A 19,598-nucleotide genomic window follows, 5' to 3' on the forward strand; every position below is an offset into this window, starting at 1 on the left:
CAGGTCATAGAAAATTGCACAGGGCTAATAGCGGAGTTAGCTATTAGCGGGTCGGAGCAAAATGTAGAATAGTTATACAAAATGTTACTTTATATATAGAAAATTCTAAGTAGTTTCTTAATCCCTCGTCTTGTGTTTGCTTCTAACACAGGCATTGGCAACTTATTAAATATGGCTGGAACATAGTATTGCCGCGTTCTCCTTCCGCACTTTGTCGCAGTCTTGGGGATGACGTAGGGTTCCTTCGGTCTTAATGAGCCGACAGGCGCATGTGGTGTTTTAAGATCATTATTCCAGAAGTGTATAATTACAACACTTTCGACAATCAGGGAAGTGGAGTTTGGCAAATTCAACAACCTAAAGACGTCTGCATCTTGCTTTGGACACAAATCATATGCCACTGTTGACAGCAGTGAACGTAAAATTGAATTAATTCTTGAGCTCCACGTAAGAGTACAGTGGCTATACACAGTCAAGCCATAATGTAGCGCACTGTGGACTAAAGCATGGACAATAATTTTTCGAATGGAGATTGGCATAAGACATCACATATTGTATAATACACAGGAGACCGTGCGCAGCCTTTTACAGAGGTGGGATAATTGCGAGTTCCATAAAAGATCACAGTCAAAAAGCAACCCAAGATAGTTAACAGAAGATGCATTTTTAACAGGTTGGCATGTGCATTCATAACAGTCAGATGTGTGTAAGAATAATAGTGTCATAGGCAGGATTTTTTTCATGGGGTTATGAAAACGGACAAGTCGCGTTTTAGAAGGGTTGATGCTTATTAAATTAGCCAAAAACCAGTCTATAGCTTTCGTTGCCTCATTCTGTAAGGAGCTGATTGCATCAGAGTAATTAGTTGCACAGCATACAAGAACCGTAACATTGCCATATTGATATATATAATTATCTTCTACATTGGACAAATTTATGCTCCTAAATCAGTGTCTGGGATAGAGCATACCGTTAATGCACATCGGAGGCCACGATGTGACCAAAACAGAAATGCGCGATAACAATTTGATCCACATCGCTCAGTAAAAATCTTTATTTATGGCACTTACTTACATCCTACCATTTTTCTTGAGCGAGGATATCCATACACAGATACTGAAGAACAGTTGCTTGCACTTCGGTCTTTCTCACTGGCAGCACAACACTGCAACAAACTTGGAATATGTCATTCATGTGCGACTAGTACGGACGTTGTCGCTCGAACATTGGCTAATGTTGCCATTGCTATGTGGTCCTTTCAAACATTTCACCAGATGTCAGCATACACTCACAAGGACATTAAAGTCTCATTTCACGTACTGAAGAACGCAAGCCAAGGTTACACAACACGAAAGCACAGTCAGCAACCTGAACTGACATCATGAGTCAACAAGCAGCTTCAAGGTATACCTAAGCCTTTTTCAGTACTTGAAAACGTTGCTCTTGCATTCATCTTGTCAGCAAAGTGATCACAGCTAACGTACATGAAACTGAGATACACTGAGCTTCAGGCACACCTATAACACTTTCTGGGAGGAAATACAGGAAAAATATCAACGAAAAGCTGGCACGAAACATCACTTCACAGATGTAAACAAACCGTCAACCATGAGCACTGCTGACTCCGCCGAACGTGGCTGGTCGCTGGCGCGGCGCACAGCCTTATGGGAAGTGCCATGTGACCAACCTGTCTCAGCGGGGGAGTTTTTTTTAAACTCCCTGTGCAGAGTTTTCACAAGAGAACAAGATTTCGAACAAGATTTCACTCCAGCAGCTAACCAACGGAGTGAAATGAGAGAATGCCATTGTATTGCTCCCACACATCGGAGTAAATATTTAAGGATGAAGAGTTCTTAGGGTACATCGCCTGTTAAAAACTCCCATGTCGGTTTATTTTCGTTTACAGTGTAGTGCCATTGCTAGCATACTGCACACTTTAGTAGGCGTTAATCCAAACATGCCGCTGTTCCCTGCTGCTGGCTGCGCGATGGGGGCATCATGTTTCCCTTCCATGGCATCTGGTGTTGCCTACCAGCTCGATTTCGTCTTGGTTTCCCGTTGCCCTCTTAAAGCACCACACAATAGGAAAACAACAATGCATGTCTCAGGCCGCGGAAGCACCTCCAGCTCGACGCACGTCGGTGTCTTGTGCCACAACGATCCGCACAACGCTCCGCATTATGTAAGATGTCAACAATAGTTGAGTTTGTCAAAGTTCTTTAGCTACTTCGGATCATACGTTTTCCTGGTTAGTATGTTTTTTTCTTAAGTTTTCTTTTTTCCAAAACATATGAATGAGGTTCTACTGTACATTTGGTACACTACCTAAAGAATGCTGCGATATACTGCTTCTGACATCCTATTATGCCTTCTCCTTCGCTTTCCTCCTTCCTACCGTACACCTTTTCAATGCTCTTGCTCTATGCGATTTTTTTTTTTCATTTCTCTGTGCACTCTATTTTGTTTCCACTTAGCAGTTAAAGCAAGAAGTAAAAGTGTTAGTGCCACAAGCAAATGGGTGGAAAGGTGTCTGTCGGGCCTGCCAGCATTATAACAACACTGAAATGCCACAGTGGTGAACTGGGGATGAGGACCAGATACTGCTTCATATGAGCAGCAAACTGCCAGCTTACGTAATATATGGGGTGTTTTATTTTATTGTTGGCATAATTTTTAAAAATCACCTAGGACATGTATAAAGTTCTGCTTCTTGATCTAGGTTACTCTCAGTGGCATACATTATTTGCACATGAAAGTGAATATTTGTATATTTAAAAAAAGTTTGCTAATTATATTTTTAACTAATTATGCCATATATTACAATTTAGAAATTGTAGCCACCTGCCGTGGTGGCATAGTGGCTATGGTGTTGCACTGCTAAGTACGAGGTTGTGGAATCAAATCCCGGCCATGGCAGCCGCATTTCAGTAGGGCGAAATACGAAAACGCCTGTGCCCCATGCATTGAGAGCACATTAAAGATCCCCTGGTGGTCAAAATGAATCCAGAGTCCCCCACTATGGCATGCCTCATAATTAAATTGTGGTTTTGGCACATAAAACCCCACAATTCATTCAGATATTGTAGTCAGTGGATTTTAAATCATACCCAGGTGGAACGAATTCTAAGGACTATAGAAGTTTCGAGATATATGTTCCCAAAGTTTGTGACAAAATTCATTGGTGTTTGAGTAACATTTGGGCTTCAATGCACGAATGGGTGTTTTGTTGAAAGAGTAAGTGGGATAACAGTGCATTTTTATAAGTTTAGCTGCGCTTATCTCAATATTGGTGCTAGTTGCAAAGTTTGTTACAAGTGGATATGCCTTGTGAAATCATTGACTTCAATTCCTGTACTGCATTATGTGCACTAAAGTAACTGGTTCAACAATTAATTAGTGCAATTTGTTAATTAGTCAGTTATGCATACTGATTTTCAGTGTATGTAATGTACACCTCTTCATATACACCAGCTCAATAAGTTTTGTGCTAAATGGCACAGGCGATAAAAAAACTTATTGATGACGTTAAAAAAAAACACCAGGTATACTGCAATGCTGCAGTTTTCTCAGTACTATTTGCATGGATTCCTTATCACCAGAGTTTGGACTGATGTCTATGCTGCTTTGAGGAACTGAGCAAGATTGTTTTTAAGATCCTAAAAGTGGTTGAGGCTACACCAAATAAATTTTTGTAATGTGCTGGAGTGCTACATTTTACTTTGGTATTGACATCAATGCCTTGTCACCAAGCATATACAGGGTCGCTCAATATTAAAGGGAACAAAGTTTGCGTGTTCAGTTATTTATTTCTCCATAATTCTGTGCGACAAGCACATTTCTTCGTGTTTCCTAACTTGTTTTCCTCCTTGCACATAATATCCAAAAGTAATTTTCAAGTTTAGTATAAAAATAAGCAAGCGATTCGGCTTTCTATGCAAATTGGTTGTTCCCTTTCATATTGAGCGACCCTGTACTGCTATCCTGCCAAGTGAAATTATATGACAGGAATATGAAATACAACATCCTAAAAGTGGCTGCTACATTAAATAAATTTTCCATAACTTAGCGTAAAGGAAAATTATTACTGGTTTTATTAAATATTAGCAATAACTTTGGAAGATGTGATGAATATGGTTGTGCGTGTAAATTGAGTGATGGAGCTATATTTTGCACAATGCTTAGCCCCAAAGCTCCTGGTCAGCTGCACTTACATTTAGGCACTTTACGACTTTCACTCACTATTTTGTATCATTTCTGTAATGTCTCAATTCTGTCTTTTCCTTATCTTTTCTTTCTTTCTTTCTTTCTTCAATATGTGGTCTCAGCTAAGAACCTCGTTGGTGAGCTGAATAAGGGCATGTATGTCCTGATGAGTGGCCTGGATTTTGAGCGCTTGGTTCTGGCTGCTGGACCAGTTGGGTGAGCCACATTTTGGCATGTTAATACAGCGTTGTATTCCAGGGAATTGCTGAACTGTGTGAGGTGTACTGACATCAGCTGGCCTGCTTTGAATAACAGGGTCAGGTTTCCTAACCTGTAATGTATGAACAGAGCCGGGAGGGAGGCTGCTTCAGAGCAGTGTTGAACTTCATGGTTCTTTTTTTTTTTTTTTTAAGTTTGATATTCTGCTTGTTCTGAAACTAGGTTTCTTGTAAATAAATTTGCAGGCTGAGGGCGTGCTTTGAAAGAGTTGTGCTCCCACCAAAAGGTGTGTCCAGAAGTGCCAGATTTATTTTCGAGAGAAGGTGCACAAGTTATTCCCTCTATGTGACGCTCTTGTTATTTTGGACTATACAGTAGTAGGGTACAACTTTAGAAGACGGCAAAGGTCCCGCCCAGATGACCAAAGCATGGTAGCCAATTGCCTCCATGACTGAACAAATAGTGCCGCTCAAAAAATCTGGCTTCTAAAATGCATAATTCTCATTGTAAAAAGCTCTTGTGATGAAAATGCTACAGCACAAGCCGGATTGCGAGGGAAAAATAACCCTGTGCCTTCTACAACAATGTGCGTCGTCTGCTTTTTAACTTTGTTTTAAGGGACAAAACTAGAAAGAGCAGCGCTGCATGGCTCTTGCGCTGGTTTACATGTAGACAGAACATTTACTACATGTTTTCCGAGCTTAAAATGAATCAGTTTCTGTTTAACAAGTACTTAAAAGAACAATGCATTTATTGAAACCATTACAAACCTGGGGCAAGAAGAGAATCGAGGCAGGAAAGATACAAAAATGCTTCATTCATCATTTTAAATAAATACACGGATGCTTGTCTCTCGGTTTTAAATGGCATAAAATTTACATTTGTTTTGGTTTTGTGTTTTCACAACTTTATTTTCAAGAATGTAATACGTGTTTCTTTTTGTTCACTTTCACATTATTATTATTATTATTATTATTATTATTATTATTATTATTATTATTATTATTATTATTCAAACCTGCAATCTCGAAAGTTCGCCCCGTCTTGTTGGTCTGAGCAGAGAATTTTCAGTCTGTCTGTAGGAAGATAAGGTGCAAAAAGACACCTTCGATAATAACAAAAAGAAAATAAAAAAAAGAAGGAAGAAAAAAAAATCAAGCTGCTTGGTTTTTCTTATTCGTCTCACTCATTCCTGTGCTCCAGGCAGTCACACATTTGAAATTTATATATGTGAAACTTACTTGCACACAATGTGAGCTGTAGCCTTGTAGGCTTTCTATAGTGCACATTGGATGCCATAGCCATATTGAAGGTAACATTTGGTGATATTTTATCGTTTGACATGATGTTGAATGTGATCCCTTGCTATCTCAATAGTTTGTTGCCCAGTCTTGTCAGTGCACTTGACTGCTATGTGAAGTGAAAATGCTGACAGAAATTGAGCCTGCCCATAAATTGCTTTAATCGCAATTGCATCCTCTTCTGCTTGTTGGCTGTTGGCACATACTGTAAGCAGTACATCTAAACATGATTGAAGCCAGAAATGTGAAATATTTTTTTGGCTTTCTTTTTGGGACCAGCATAATGCAGGCCTGCTGCGATGTTGCCTTTGACTATGTCCACACCCGCAAGCAATTTGGTCAGCCAATTGGGACTTTTCAGGTGGGTTGTACATTCCTGCCATATTGGCACACAACAAAATGAAACAGTGCAGTTGTAATTGCATAACAGTGTGGTTTTATAGGCCAATGTATCTGTCTTTCGTGCCTCGTGCCTTCTAGATATAGTTATGACATTGTAAATAAATAGAAGTGGGAAGGTGATTAAGCTTCTAGCTTTTGTATGGCGTAGTGCAGAGCACGATGGAGGAAAGGCAGCAAAAGTACGTATTTATACTGAAGCCTTTAAAAAAGTAAATCCTGGGCTTTTACATGCCAAAACCACAAACTGATTATGAAGCACACCTTAGTAGGGGGAGTCCATATTCATTTTGACCACCTGGGGCTCTAAGTGCACCTGAATTGAAGTACACAAATGTTTTTTTTTTATTTCGCCCCCATCTAAGTACGGCTGCGGTAGCCAGTATCGAACCTGCAACCTCGAACTCAGCAGCACAATGCCATAGCCACAAACTACTGCAGTGAGTACACTGGAGCCTTTATTTCAAGAGAGAGAAGCCTAAACATGTGCAGTTGAACCCACTTATGACAATACTGGTTTTAACAATATACGGGTATAACAGTGAGAAGCTGCTGCACCGTCAACTTTTGTATGTTTTTCATGGTGAAATAACTTGCTTGCTACAATGCCCCAATGGCATATTATCGGTTATAACGATCAAGTCTGGCTGCTATGTGACCAAGTCTAAAGGTAGTGAAATGCAAAATCCCTGAAAAGAAGAAAAGAAAACGAGGAATTCAAGCCGCTGCAAGATGGGCCACTGCTCCAACGGCCGCTGTGCGCTCATTTTCCAGCCATCTCCGCGCGCCTCTCTCCCGTCGCCCTTCCATAACCCTCCGAACATGTATGGGCTGTGCCCATAGCTCTATGCCGCCTCACCCTCCCAAACACGAATGGGCTGCGCCAACTGCACTGCTCGCAGATCGCTCGCATGTTGCTCACTGGCTCCTCATTCAGCGCATTTTTGCAAACAGCTTAATCGCTCACGTTCGTCTTTTTTGGTTGCGTCGAAATCATTCCTGGCCACGCGGTTTCTCAGCCTTGTTTGACTTGCCGCCAAAACGGAAGATGGCTTATCCGCCTGCTGATCATCGGCAATGCACGACGTTGCCAGTGAAAAGAAAACGCACGCCTATAGATTTGGAAACTACCGTAAAAACCTGCGTATAATACGAACCCGCATGTAGTATGAGGTGAAAATTTTGGGATGCGAAATGGAAAAAAAAAGTTTCATCCGTGTATGATACGAGTTAGGAAAACTCGAAAACATTTAGGTATTTAAATTGCACTCCGCACTTCAATCACTGTCTTCCTCAGCTGCGCTCTCTCTGGATAGTTCTTTGTCGGACATATCTTCCCAGAGGTACTCATCTTCTGTGCCATCAAGCACGTGCAAGATGCCGCACTTTTTGAATGCGCGACGCACAAGGTCCTCTGGTATGCTGGCCCATGCATCCACAATCCACTTGCATAGTGCGGCTGGCGAAGCCCGCTTCAGCTTCAGCGGCCCGGTCGGCGTCACTGCAGGCTCACCTGAGCGCATCCAATCTGCGTAACACCGCTTGACCGTGTCCTTGAAAGGCTTGTTCATGCAAACATCTAAAGGCTGCAGCTGAGACGTCATCCCACCCGGGATAACAACGAGTTCAATGCCGGATTCACGCAACAGCCTCTTCACTGAGTCAGCCAAATGGCAACGAAATGCATCCAGCACGAGCATGGACAGGAACGACAACAGTGCGCAGGGCCACCTACACCAGACGGACTTTATCCAGTCGAGCACAAGATTCTTGTTCATCCAGCCTTTCTCATGGCATCTCACGACCACATTTTTTTGGCAGCTCCTCACCTTTAGGCACTGTCTTGCGCTTGAAGATGAGATAGGGTGGAAGCTTGTGTCCGTCTGCCGTGCACGACAACATGACGGTAACTTGCATTTTCTCGTTGCCAGTGGACCGGACATAAGCTTGTTTGGAGCCCTTTTCGTGCACGGTGAGGGGCAATAACATTCCAGATAAACCGGCGTTTGGTCAGCATTGCCTATTTGCCCTAGCTGGAAGTTCTTGGACTTGTGCAGCGAAATAATGTGGTGCTGGAAAGCCACAAGCAGCTCTTCGAACGATTCGGGCAGCTTTTGCGAAATTGAAGTTCAGTGGCGTAAGGAAAAACCAGCACGTCACATGTAGCGATAAATCCAGTACTTGCTCGCTTCGAAGGCGGAGCTCGGTAGCCCTTTTTCTCTTGCAAGCTCCTTAGCTTTTGCCTGCATAAGCTCCACACTCACAGCTAGATGCGCGGCTCGCTGTTGGCGTACGAACTTCATCAGGGCAAGTTCGATTTCCAGGAATGTCCCACTCTTCGGGCCGTGAAAGCTTCTTTGCATTCCGCTGCACGTGAAAAGGGCTTCCTTTTGTCGACGCCATCCGCGAATGCTTCCCTCGTCGCCGCCAAACTGCCTCCCGGCCGCACTGTTGCCGAAGTCCTGTGCGGCTAAAATAACCTTTCTCTTGAAAGCAGCCAAGTACTGTTTTCGTGGTCCGAACATCTTGATCCTTCAATGCAGAATAAAAAAGATGCACTTCGCGAAGTGTGGTTTGCAGGCGTGCTGCCAAGGTGCGCACTCAACAATAAAACGATGCTGTAGTCACGCAGCAATAACGAAACCAAGCCGTAGCCATGCAGCAATAAGGAAGTCAAGCCATAGCCACACAGCAATAACAAAACCAAAACTTCTAGCTCAAATTTCTAACTGAAATTTTCGTTCGGATCCACATATAGTACAAGGCCAAAATTTGGGACGCTAATAATAGGGAAGAACCTCGTATTATAAGCGGGTTTTTATGGTAAGGGCTTCTAACCGATGAGGCGATCGTCGCAGACGTGCTTGCAGCAGATAGTGATGGCAAAGACGGCAGCAATGACGCAGTTGGGCAGGCTGCCTCAACGTTGTCCTCACAGGAGGCTCATCAGATGATTCAGTTCCTCTGGGGCTTCGTTTTCATGAGGAACCTTCCGCTGCACTACGTGGAGCACCTGGTTGCCTTGGAGAAGGATGTCGGCAAGCTTCGCATAACGCATGCAAGGTTTTCTCATGCAAGCCAGTGAGAAGTATGTGGCGAGATGCATGTGGCGATCTCGCCTCAGCGTTTCTTCTGGATTTCTTAAGCCGACAGGCTTCCGCGGAAACCTTCTCGCAATATTTAAAAGGCCCCTTTTGACCACCAAAACGATGCTTTGGCGGTTCTCACATATCGCTTGCCACCTATGACCCCTCTTTGCAGTTGTTATAGCAGTGCCATTCTTTAACGCTGACAGCCGTGGCTTGTTGCACGCGATCGGAGTGCCCAGGAAGCATCTAAACGAGTGAACACAATCAGCAGCCGGGTGGAGGAAGGTGGTGGGGAGGGGCACTGGCCTCCCCGCCGTTATAGTTTTCTTACATCAGCTCTGTTATCCCCCTATTTAGATTTTTTCATGCAACTCGGTTATAACAATTATCGGTTATAACAATGGAATTTTTGTGGAACTTGAATATTGTTATAAGTGGGTTTGACTGTAATCCTATGGCAAGAAGAAAAGAGCTAAAAGAAAAGCTAAACTGTCTTAGCTAAGTTCTTTCAGAATTTTTCTTTCAACTCTTTCTTTTTCAACGTTTTATCTGCTCACATGTACTACTCATTCTGTGAAAACCTTCAATTGGCACTTATTTCAACTTACAAATTGTAGCCGGGGAATTCTCAAGGGGCATTCATTTGAAGCGAATTCTGATGGGCCATTCATCTTGAGATAACTGTTTTCATAGTGTCCGATGATACATTGGCGTTGCAGTTATTTTTGGGCTTCAATGCATAAGACGGTCTTTTGTTAAGCAACTGGAACGGTGCATTTTTGCAAGTTTGACGGTGCATACTTTGAAACTGGTGCTATCTTCAGAATTTATTCCAAGTGCATGTGCCTTGCAAAATCACTGTCTACAATTGGTAAATTACAATATGGGCCCTTAAAGTAATTTGTTAACATAATTCATAAAAGCTAACTAGTTAATCATGCATTTCGATTTATTGTGCAGGTAATGTCCGCCTCATTGAGCAATCCAGTTCAAGGGTTGGAATAGTGTTATCTGCCATAAGTGATTTTTACAAATTCTGTATAGTCTAAAAAAGTCACAGTTTAACCCAAAATGCAAATTCATTGATTGCAATAGCAAATTAGTAGACATCTGTATGAAATAAAAATACTAGTAGTTTTACTGGCTGCATAAATGTGTAAACATTCACTTACTAACTAAATTAGCAAGTATGATGTCACACGCGCAGGTTAACATAAACATGTTCGGTCATAGAGTTAGTATACTAACTCAAGAGCAAAGCTGGTAGAATAAATTAGCAACCGCAAAGGTGCTGCCATGTTGCTACGACTCGTTTTTGTAGCATTAAGGTTATGCAAAACTATTATGCAAAAGAAGTCGCACGTAGCACGTACACATGGGCAACATATAAAGTTCATTCTGTACATATTTTTGAAAGATAAGATGACTTCTTATAAAATTTAGATGAAAAACTTACGGTGCTTAATACATGCATTTGCACGTGCCTGAACTAAATGGCACCACCATACTGAAGGAGACTCGCGATAGTGTAGATTGCACCGCATTGTGCATCTCATCTGAGTCGAATCTCAGCGTTTACGCCTACCCGCCTGCACCGGGTAGCAACATGGCAGCACCCTTGCGGTTGCCGATTTCAATGTATGGGCACTGTGGGGAGATTTTCCTCTAGAAATGATTATATTAACTCTATGCTTTCGGGGCCCTGATGCCATGCGCACACATTGGCGAATTTTCGTGTGCTGTGTACTTCCGCGTACTGCTACTGGATGGTGAGAACTGAGCATTAACCTCTGATGCAATAATAATTCCGGGAATCCGGAGTGTGCACAAGTCGCTGGCTGCGGCGGCACCATTTTGACCAAAAAGGTTCGGTCCTGTGTTAGGGCTGCACTTTGTCAGAATTGTGAAAAAGAAGTGCGGCCCTTGTGGAAGTTTATACAATGTACTATACTACATATAAGAATTGCATCTCTGTCCATTTGCAATAACTCCTTTAAATATACTGCTTTAAGTACACCATCCCTCATAACCAATTGTGCAGTTTGCAATGGTAAAACCCACATATTTATTTGCTCATGGCATCTTAATCCATATTCCAGCTCCTGCAAGGCAAGATAGCTGACATGTACACAACACTCAACGCTTGTCGCTCATACCTGTACAGTACAGCCAGGGCTGTGGATCAGGGGCACGTCCTGTCCAAGGTGAGGTGGACAGTGTTTCTATTGCACTTGCAGAGCACACAGCTGTGTTGTTTAATTGTTTGCATGTTTGGTGAATACTACTGGGGTACAACTAGCGTTTTTGTACATATGGTGGGGCGTACAGTCAACTTTTGTTACAACGGACTCTGATAATCAAACAATATATGTCCGTTTTATCTGAAGGCCATAATATCCGAAACGTCTCACTTCCGAAACTTCAATGTTTCGGAAGTGAGACATTATTACACATCGCGACTTTGGTCGCGATGTGTAATAATGTTAATGCAAAGAGTGAGTAAAGAACGTCCAAAGTAAAAAACAAGCATAAAAATGTCGCAGTTTAGCCTGAAATGCATAACAGTCATTGCGATAGGAAATTAGTAGGCAGCTATGCAAAGTAGGGATAATAGTTTTATTCTTGCTCGATGATCGTGGAAAGTTGTCAAAACGTTCAAGTGAGGAAGCACGGCAGCATCAGTGAGCGAATTGACCATCGCGTTGTCTCTCGCTGCAACGCGAACTAAACGTCGAAAGCACAACGCATACGAAGCTATCGGCACGTGCACTTTGGCCACATTGCAGATCACTTTGAAGATGAGACAAGGTGCGCTGGCGCACACTTTATCCACATTACAGAGTGCTTTTAAGATACAGCACCTGCACACTTTGTCCACATTGCAGATCGCTTTCAATATATGGCGGCTGCACCATAAGCAGCAGCTGCTGAAGTAGAACCCCTCTCCCTTGCTCCTCCCCCCTCGTGCCTCGTGTGTGAAAGACAGCACTTGTGCCCCGCCTTTCTGCCTCGCGCGTGTGATATTGAGCCACAATCATCGGCTTACCCTTGCAAGTCAGTTGTCAGCCTGTGACTCGGCACGGCAAAAGTCCATTTTATACGGCCAATTTTGACAAACATTGCTGCTATCTTCGTCCCCTATAGCCGATAGTCCGTTACAGCGTGATCCGTTAAAAGCGAACTTAATTGCATTAATAAAATAGGTAGCGCAAACTAAGGTTGAAATCTGTCATATCTGAAAATATGTTGTACGCGGGTCCGTTGTAACGAGCATAGACTGTAGTCAGACTAGTGCTCTGCCCAAGTAAGCTCTGTGGACAGTTTGCAGCTTAAACTTCGTTATCTACAACGTGGTAGGGTATGTTAAAAAAATTATGGGGTTTTACGTGCCAAAACCACTTTTGATTATGAGGCACGCCGTAGTGGAGGACTCCGGAAATTTTGACCACCTGGGGTTCTTTAACGTGCACCTAAATCTAAGTACACGGGTGTTTTCGCATTTCGCCACCATCGAAATGCGGCCGCCGTGGCTGGGATTCGACCCCGCGACCTCGTGCTCAGCAGCCCAACACCATAGCCACTGAGCAACCACGGCGGGTAATTTAGGGCATGTTGCAGTTGTTTAATTGTTAATGGCCTGAGAATTGTGTGAAAGTGTTTTATGTGCATATAGAGAAAGATTCATCATTTATTTTATTTCTTTATTATTATTATAATTTTTTGCTTCAGTGTGACACTTTGTACTGCAAGAATGCTTCACTTCCATCTTCTTTTGTTGGTGTCAATGATTGTTTGCTTCTTAAGTAGCTGTATTGATTAAGTGGCCCTAAACTGCTCACATAGCAAAAGTTAGTTGTGCACTTCAGGTTACCAGGCACTCCTTAGTGAACACTCTTCCACTAGATTTTCTGTTTTTGGAAGCTACAACATTTTAGTGTGATTGAGTGCAGCAGTGCATTCATGCATTCTACACTTGACATGTGCCCTTATCCAGTACTGCTGTACCTGCTGGCCAGTGATAGTGAATATTGGGATGCTAGCTCTTATGGTCCATGTGAGGATGGGTGCCAGTTTGCTGCTTCTTTTCTCTGTCCTTCTGTTGTCACTTGCAAACTTGCTAAAAATTCTTCTTACTTCTGGTCACAATGACTTCCCACGATAAGCATTCTGTGCTCCTGTTACCCATACACTTCTCAAGTAGAGAGGCCAATAAACCCGCTGTGGTTGCTCAGTGGCTATGGTGTCGGGCTGCTGAGCACGAGGTCACGGGATCGAATCCCGGCCACGGCAGCCGCATTTCGATGGGGGCAAAATGCGAAAACACGCGTGTGCTTAGATTTAAGTGCACGTTAAAGAACCCCAGGTGGTCGAAATTTCCGGAGTCCTCCACTATGGCGTGCCTCATAATCAGGAAGTGGTTTTGGCACGTAAAACCCCAAATTTAATTTTTAATTTAGAGAGGCCAATAAGGGCACATCCTGGCGATGCGTACTTGCGCATGTGACTAGACTCCGGGAGGGAGAAGCGTGGCTTGTGAAAGAAAGTACCATATTTACTCACATAATCCTTGCACTTTTTTTGTGGAAAATCTATGCAAAGTTCAAGGGTGCGATAATTATGTGGGGGAGATTTACCGCAAGAATGTACAAAGTATTTATTATATATATAAAAAGAAGATGGCCGCGTACTGGGGTTCTCGTGCCAGCCACTGCAAACTCATAGAAGCCCATAGACACATATTTTCCAGCCTTTGGACCACGGCAGGCCCGGCGCGTCTTGTTGGTGGATTTCAGCTTTTTGTGCTGCCATCGCCAGTAGCCGACACAAAACTCGTTGACCCCAAAGTGCCTGCCTGTGGCCCTGTTGCCCGTTTACTTACTCAATCACTTTCAACTTGAAACCAGCCATGTAGCTTCCATATCGACCCATGGCGAAGCGACATGAACAAAAACAATGCCTATGTCAGCTACTCACATGCTATCAAAATTTCATGAAATGGTGGAAACCTCGCCACTTGTGGCTTGGCTTGGATTGTATTAGAGCTGCATGCGTTCATAGTGGGCATGATGCTTAAGAGATGGTGCTGGGCTGTCATACACTATCATGCGGCTGTCATACATGGACACAGGATGGAGGAAGATGTCAATAAAGTTGGCAACCAAGTGCAGGGTAATTGAAAGTGTAGATAGACAACCAGGAGGAATCGGAAATAAAGTGAGAGAAACAGAGACAGCGAATTGAATGCAAGGAATGGAAATGAAAAAGACCATGAAGATTTACAAGAATGAGAAAAAATAAATTTGGAAAATTTGTACAATAACATGAAGGGAAGTGCCTTGCTATTTGAAGCTCGAGCTGGTTGCCTAAGGACAAAAACATACGCAAGCAAATATTTGCAGTTAGATAAGGCATTTGTATGCTGTAGAAAAAATCCGGGGACCACTGTGCACATCCTAATAGAATGCAAAGGGATTCATACATACACCTTCCAGAAGCGCTTGGATTTAAAGTGGATGGAAGCATCAACCGGTCAGCAGTCGAGATAAGCAAGAGACGTTTAGAGTATTGGTTTTAAAAAAGCAGGGAAGAGATTGATACGACCGGATCATGTACTAGCATAGGTAGCAAGAAGAAGTGAGGGAAAAAAAAAAAGATTAAAGAGATGTATACAAAAATGCTTGGATGAAAAACATGTATAGCATGCCTGATTAAATCAAGCAGGCTAGGTGACTATTTGTCACCGCCCCGTTTCAAAGGGAATGCCAATAAATTATTATCGTATATCATCATCAGTGGCCGGAACAAGCAGATGACATTTGCTGCTGAAGTTTTTGGAGGTACAGTGATTACTCGAGGAAAAAAAATATTTTTGATGGCCGATGTGGGGGGTGAAAGCATTATTCGAGTGTGAGAATTAAGCAAGTGAATACGGTAGCTCTGGTGAACTAGCCGCGTCCACCATGTTGTCCCGAGGTGGCTGCGGTTCCCAGAAATTGATCTTGGCAAATGAATCATGTACAAGCTGGGGATGAGTCACAGGAGAGCATCTCGATCCTCACAAAATGTCATATATTTTGCTATTGTATGCCATATACAATGGCACATGCTACAGAAGCTGTGTTACTTTGGAAAGAACCATGAAAACGGCATAATAGCTTAAGGTTCTGTAATACTAGTGTTATCAGCAAGGAAAATAGTTTCTGACATCTATCTGTCTAAAGTGACAAAATTTTAAACCTGAGATACCTTAATAGATACTGATGGACTAGTTGTTAAGAAAATGATATTGATAAAGCAGCGCACTTGAAATAGAGATGTTTATGCACACGTAAAAAAAAAGGCCATACACAGGTGCAGTGACCTCTTTTTTCATGTGTGTGTGAACGTGTCTATTGTCACATAGTAGTGACGGTGAAGAAGGCAGCAAAAATGTGAATGACGAGACTAACATTTTATTGGGCGAACCTGTGTCCTCAAAAAACAAGCTACACTTGAGCAACCATAGCGGCAAACACAGTCGGTGATCGGCGAAAATGTTGGCTTTTATACATCAGACATCGAAGGATCCAGAGTAATCACTGGTGCCTGCATCTCTTCCAGAAAGTTCTATACCATTTGCATCGCACATACCTGCAACCAAATTACATAAAGTTGAGTGACAAGAGACAGCAGATAGAAGCATCGATAATATTCCGGAAACTTCCGATGCATGCAGGCGCGTCCTGCATTGAGCGATAACATTTGTTAGACGATGAAACACGGTCACCCGATAAACAAGTACACATGCCAATACCCCCCTCTCAAAAAGCATTGTCCCGATGCTGCAAACATAAAAGGAGAGCGCAAAACAAAAGTACACTTAATAAAGAAAAAGTAACAAAACAACAAAGACACAAAGTATAAAGCAACAGTCCAAAGTTCAACTATACAGTCCCAAAGTTCGTTAGCACTGGTAGAATGGCTTAAGTTGCACAACATGGACTATTTCAGGTTGTGAGTGGCGGCGCTGTGATTGCGAAGTGCTATGTGGCACAACCTTATAATCCAGTGCACCAATGCGTCGGATGATCTTGTAGGGTCTGAAATAGTGGCGTAAAAGCTTTTCGCTAAGTCCTCATCGGTGTATCGGGGTCCAAACCCAAACATGGTCCCGAGGCTCATATTCCACATATTGTCATCGAAGATTGTAGTGTAGACTGCCGGTCATCTGGTTTTTTGTTGTTGTTGTTGTTCTCTGTGTAGTACATGGCCACTTAGGTATATCCAAGTGTCAGTGGTGAACATGGCCTAGAACCATTGTTCACCATCAGTACTTGGTTCAAGGTATCCATGTGTCAGAGGAATTAAATGACACTGGCAAAATCAGCCTTGAAATTTTATGTGCCAACATTGATTTAAAATTGGTGTAAATACAGTGTGCATGTATTTGCATCAGCTTACTGCAGTAGTAAGCATCAGCAAACTTTGAACAAACCTTGCTCGCTGTGCATTGTTTGTAGTACTTGATGCCTGTGTTGAACCTGAGTGGTTGAAATGCCCCTTCTCTTATAAAAATGTGCAGGATTGTGCAGGGGTCATCCTATTCTGTGCAGAGAAAGGAACACAAGTGGCTCTAGAGGCCATTCAGTGCTTAGGTGAGTTGCTTTGGCCTATTCTGTGAGTGGAGCACTTTTGGTGAGTGCCCAACAATGTTTTCATGGTTAGGCAGCCTGTTGCTTGTCAAGTAAGGAGAAAGGCGCACACACCTCAGCGCTGTCAATAGCGACATGTATGTAGCTTGTTTATGATTGGATGTTGTTGTAACGATGGTGTTTTAAAGACACTATTTAGGCCTCTTCTGCTGTGGTTGTATTACACATATAGTTAGTTAATGTTTTAATCGTTGTGCAGTTTTAATTTCCGACTCCTCAAAATTTCCCTTCACATTATCCTTGTGGTCACATAGTATTCTTGAAAATACAGTAATAAGAACCAACATCATTATGATGCTTGCTCTCAAATCTGTTTAAAAGATCACACTGACCACCTGAATCTTTTTCTACACAATCTCAAAGTGAAAGGAGTTCTAGCACAAAATTTTGGAGTGTGAAACAAGGCTCCGAATACAGTTGAACTTCATTGATATGATCCCGTTTCATATGATTTCCTGGCACCAATGTTTGCGATAGAGTGCAGAAAAAACTCAATGCACTCGTGCTTCTTCTTTTACCGGTTCATGCCTTCCCAGAAAACACAACATTTTGCCACCTATGTTCAGTACACTTCAGGCCAAACTGTGGTCGTATGATACGTTTTGCGGCCGCGTGCTAGGCACACGCAATTGTGATCAAGATAAGCAGGCGCCGGCCACGACAGCTTCTCCACAGTACTCGCCTGCCTGTGTCACGTGAAAGCACTGGCATAAACTCAGTTTTCTGAGTGTATGCCCCACTTGAAGAAGCTTCTAACAGACTGAATTCAAGTACTAACATAAGCTTGCCAAAGCTGCAAAAACGATAAGGCATGTTTTGGGCCCCTGAAGCCCATCCAGCTTGACGTGCGTGGGCATCTCGTACCGTAACGATTCGCGCAGTGCTTCACATTACGTAGATGTCAACTACAGTTGACTCCACCGAACTTTTTGTTGAGTTTGGATTGTATGTTTTCCCAGTTAGTATGTTTGTTCTCGTGTTTATTTCCAAAACATTGAACATGGTTCTACTGTAATTACCTACTGCACGCTGAAGCAAACAATGTCCTGTGCCGTGATTACTGGGTCATTGCCTACTTATTACAACAGAAAAAAGAAGGTCAAAATTTTTAGAGCGCAGCTCTTAGATGCTCATTCCTGCAATGAGAGTCGGTGTAGCTGAGCGAATAAGCACAGCAAAAGATGAAAGTGAATGCTGAGTGCAGCGGGGGATGAAAGACGCGAGAAGGAATGCAGAGGAAGAGGGTATGGCAAAATGGTGAGAAGAAAAGCATATTGCGGTGATGATGGTTACAAGATGGCGCCAGAGTAGCACACATCGTCTGGGAGGTCTGTCAGCGGTGGCTGCTGTGAATCACACCCACACATCACCCATGCACTGGCTCTCGCGATCTCCAGATTAGTGAGATAGTGGCGCTACACATCGTTCATTTGCAACGTGGCACATGAGACGGTCTGTCTGCACCAGCCAATATATCGCAAAATGAAAACACATATAGAGCTATGAAGTCTAGGGTTTGACGAAAACTCGTCTGGCGAGGAAAGAACATGGCTGAATAAACGTACACTCGCCAACTGAAAAAATTCAAAACACAGATTGACGTTTCAGCGCCCAATACGGGTGCCTTGTTCACAATGAACGAATGCGTGGTGGCCTTTATTATATACACGTCGGAAGACGTAAAGCGCTTGCGTACAACTCAGGGAGGGGTCCCCGTGTCCGGTTTATCGTGTTAGTAGTAGATTGTATGCAGAATGATTCAAGGAGCAATCGGGATGATAATTTTTTCTCTCTTTCGATGATAGAAGCCGAATGCCAGGGCGCTGGAGACCGTGTGTCCTTTGGCTACATCATTGCGATGCTGCTGTAGCCTTCTTTTAAGGTTCCCCATCTCGTCTACGTAGCCCGCATGGCAGTCCTGGCAAGGAATTTTGTAGATGACGCCCGGAAATTTTTCTTTTTCGAGGCGGTCCTTCACTTGGACAAGTTCCTTCGAGTTCCTTTCACTCGGACGGAAGGTCCTTTGGCTCCTCGCGCAGCGCCCTTGCGAAGGAAATCGACTTGCAGCTGAAGCATATCACCGCTTTGAACCACAACTAGCCGAATCTAGCCATCACACACCGATTTGGTCTGGCCACGCTGGCTGTGTTCATCGCCGCACTTCCGCCTCCGGCGGAGTTTCCGGAGCGGCGCCATTTCGTTTGTACAGGCATGCGCAGGCCACGTTTTGGCAAGCGTGGTGTGTGGTTGTGGTGTTGTGTCAAGTGTGCTCTGCGACACTAGGCCTAGGTGTTTCGACGCTCGTCAGCGAACTCCACTGTTCGCAACTTGAGGATTTCGCTCGCCTTCAATGGCCCCCACTCCGTCTTCGTCGTCCTCGCCGATGGCATCGAAGCGTGGAAAGCAGTACCGTCGGTTTGTTGTTGACAGTCTGTTGACGCTGACAACGAGCTCGACTTCTGCGCACAACTGACTGACGAGAAAATAGTCTGTCAAATTGTGGGGGATTCAGAAGACTTCGATGTTGAAAATGAGGAGCCAATGCCTGCGCCGCCTACAAGCGCCGAGTTGACGCGAGCACTGTTGACTCTTTCATCGGTGTACAGCACTGACATGACCCTTGCTCAGATCGAGGCAAATATGATCGCATGCAACCGGAACGCCGTCCAAACAACAATCAACAAGTTCTTCACACC

General features: G+C 43.4%; 1 protein-coding gene across 1 annotated transcript in view; it reads left to right on the forward strand.

The window, feature by feature from the left end:
* The window catches only part of LOC126547711 (isovaleryl-CoA dehydrogenase, mitochondrial), an 84,821-nt gene that overhangs the window by 62,260 nt on the left and 2,963 nt on the right, over positions 1–19,598 (forward strand). The window contains exons 8-11 of the mRNA XM_050195667.3: positions 4,326–4,419; positions 6,003–6,084; positions 11,311–11,415; positions 16,773–16,845. Coding sequence (XP_050051624.1) covers positions 4,326–4,419; positions 6,003–6,084; positions 11,311–11,415; positions 16,773–16,845 — 354 coding nt within the window. The remainder of the gene's footprint in view (positions 1–4,325; positions 4,420–6,002; positions 6,085–11,310; positions 11,416–16,772; positions 16,846–19,598) is intronic.

This window comes from Dermacentor andersoni, chromosome 1, assembly GCF_023375885.2.
Source record: "Dermacentor andersoni chromosome 1, qqDerAnde1_hic_scaffold, whole genome shotgun sequence".
In the NCBI taxonomy this organism is placed as follows: domain Eukaryota; kingdom Metazoa; phylum Arthropoda; class Arachnida; order Ixodida; family Ixodidae; genus Dermacentor; species Dermacentor andersoni.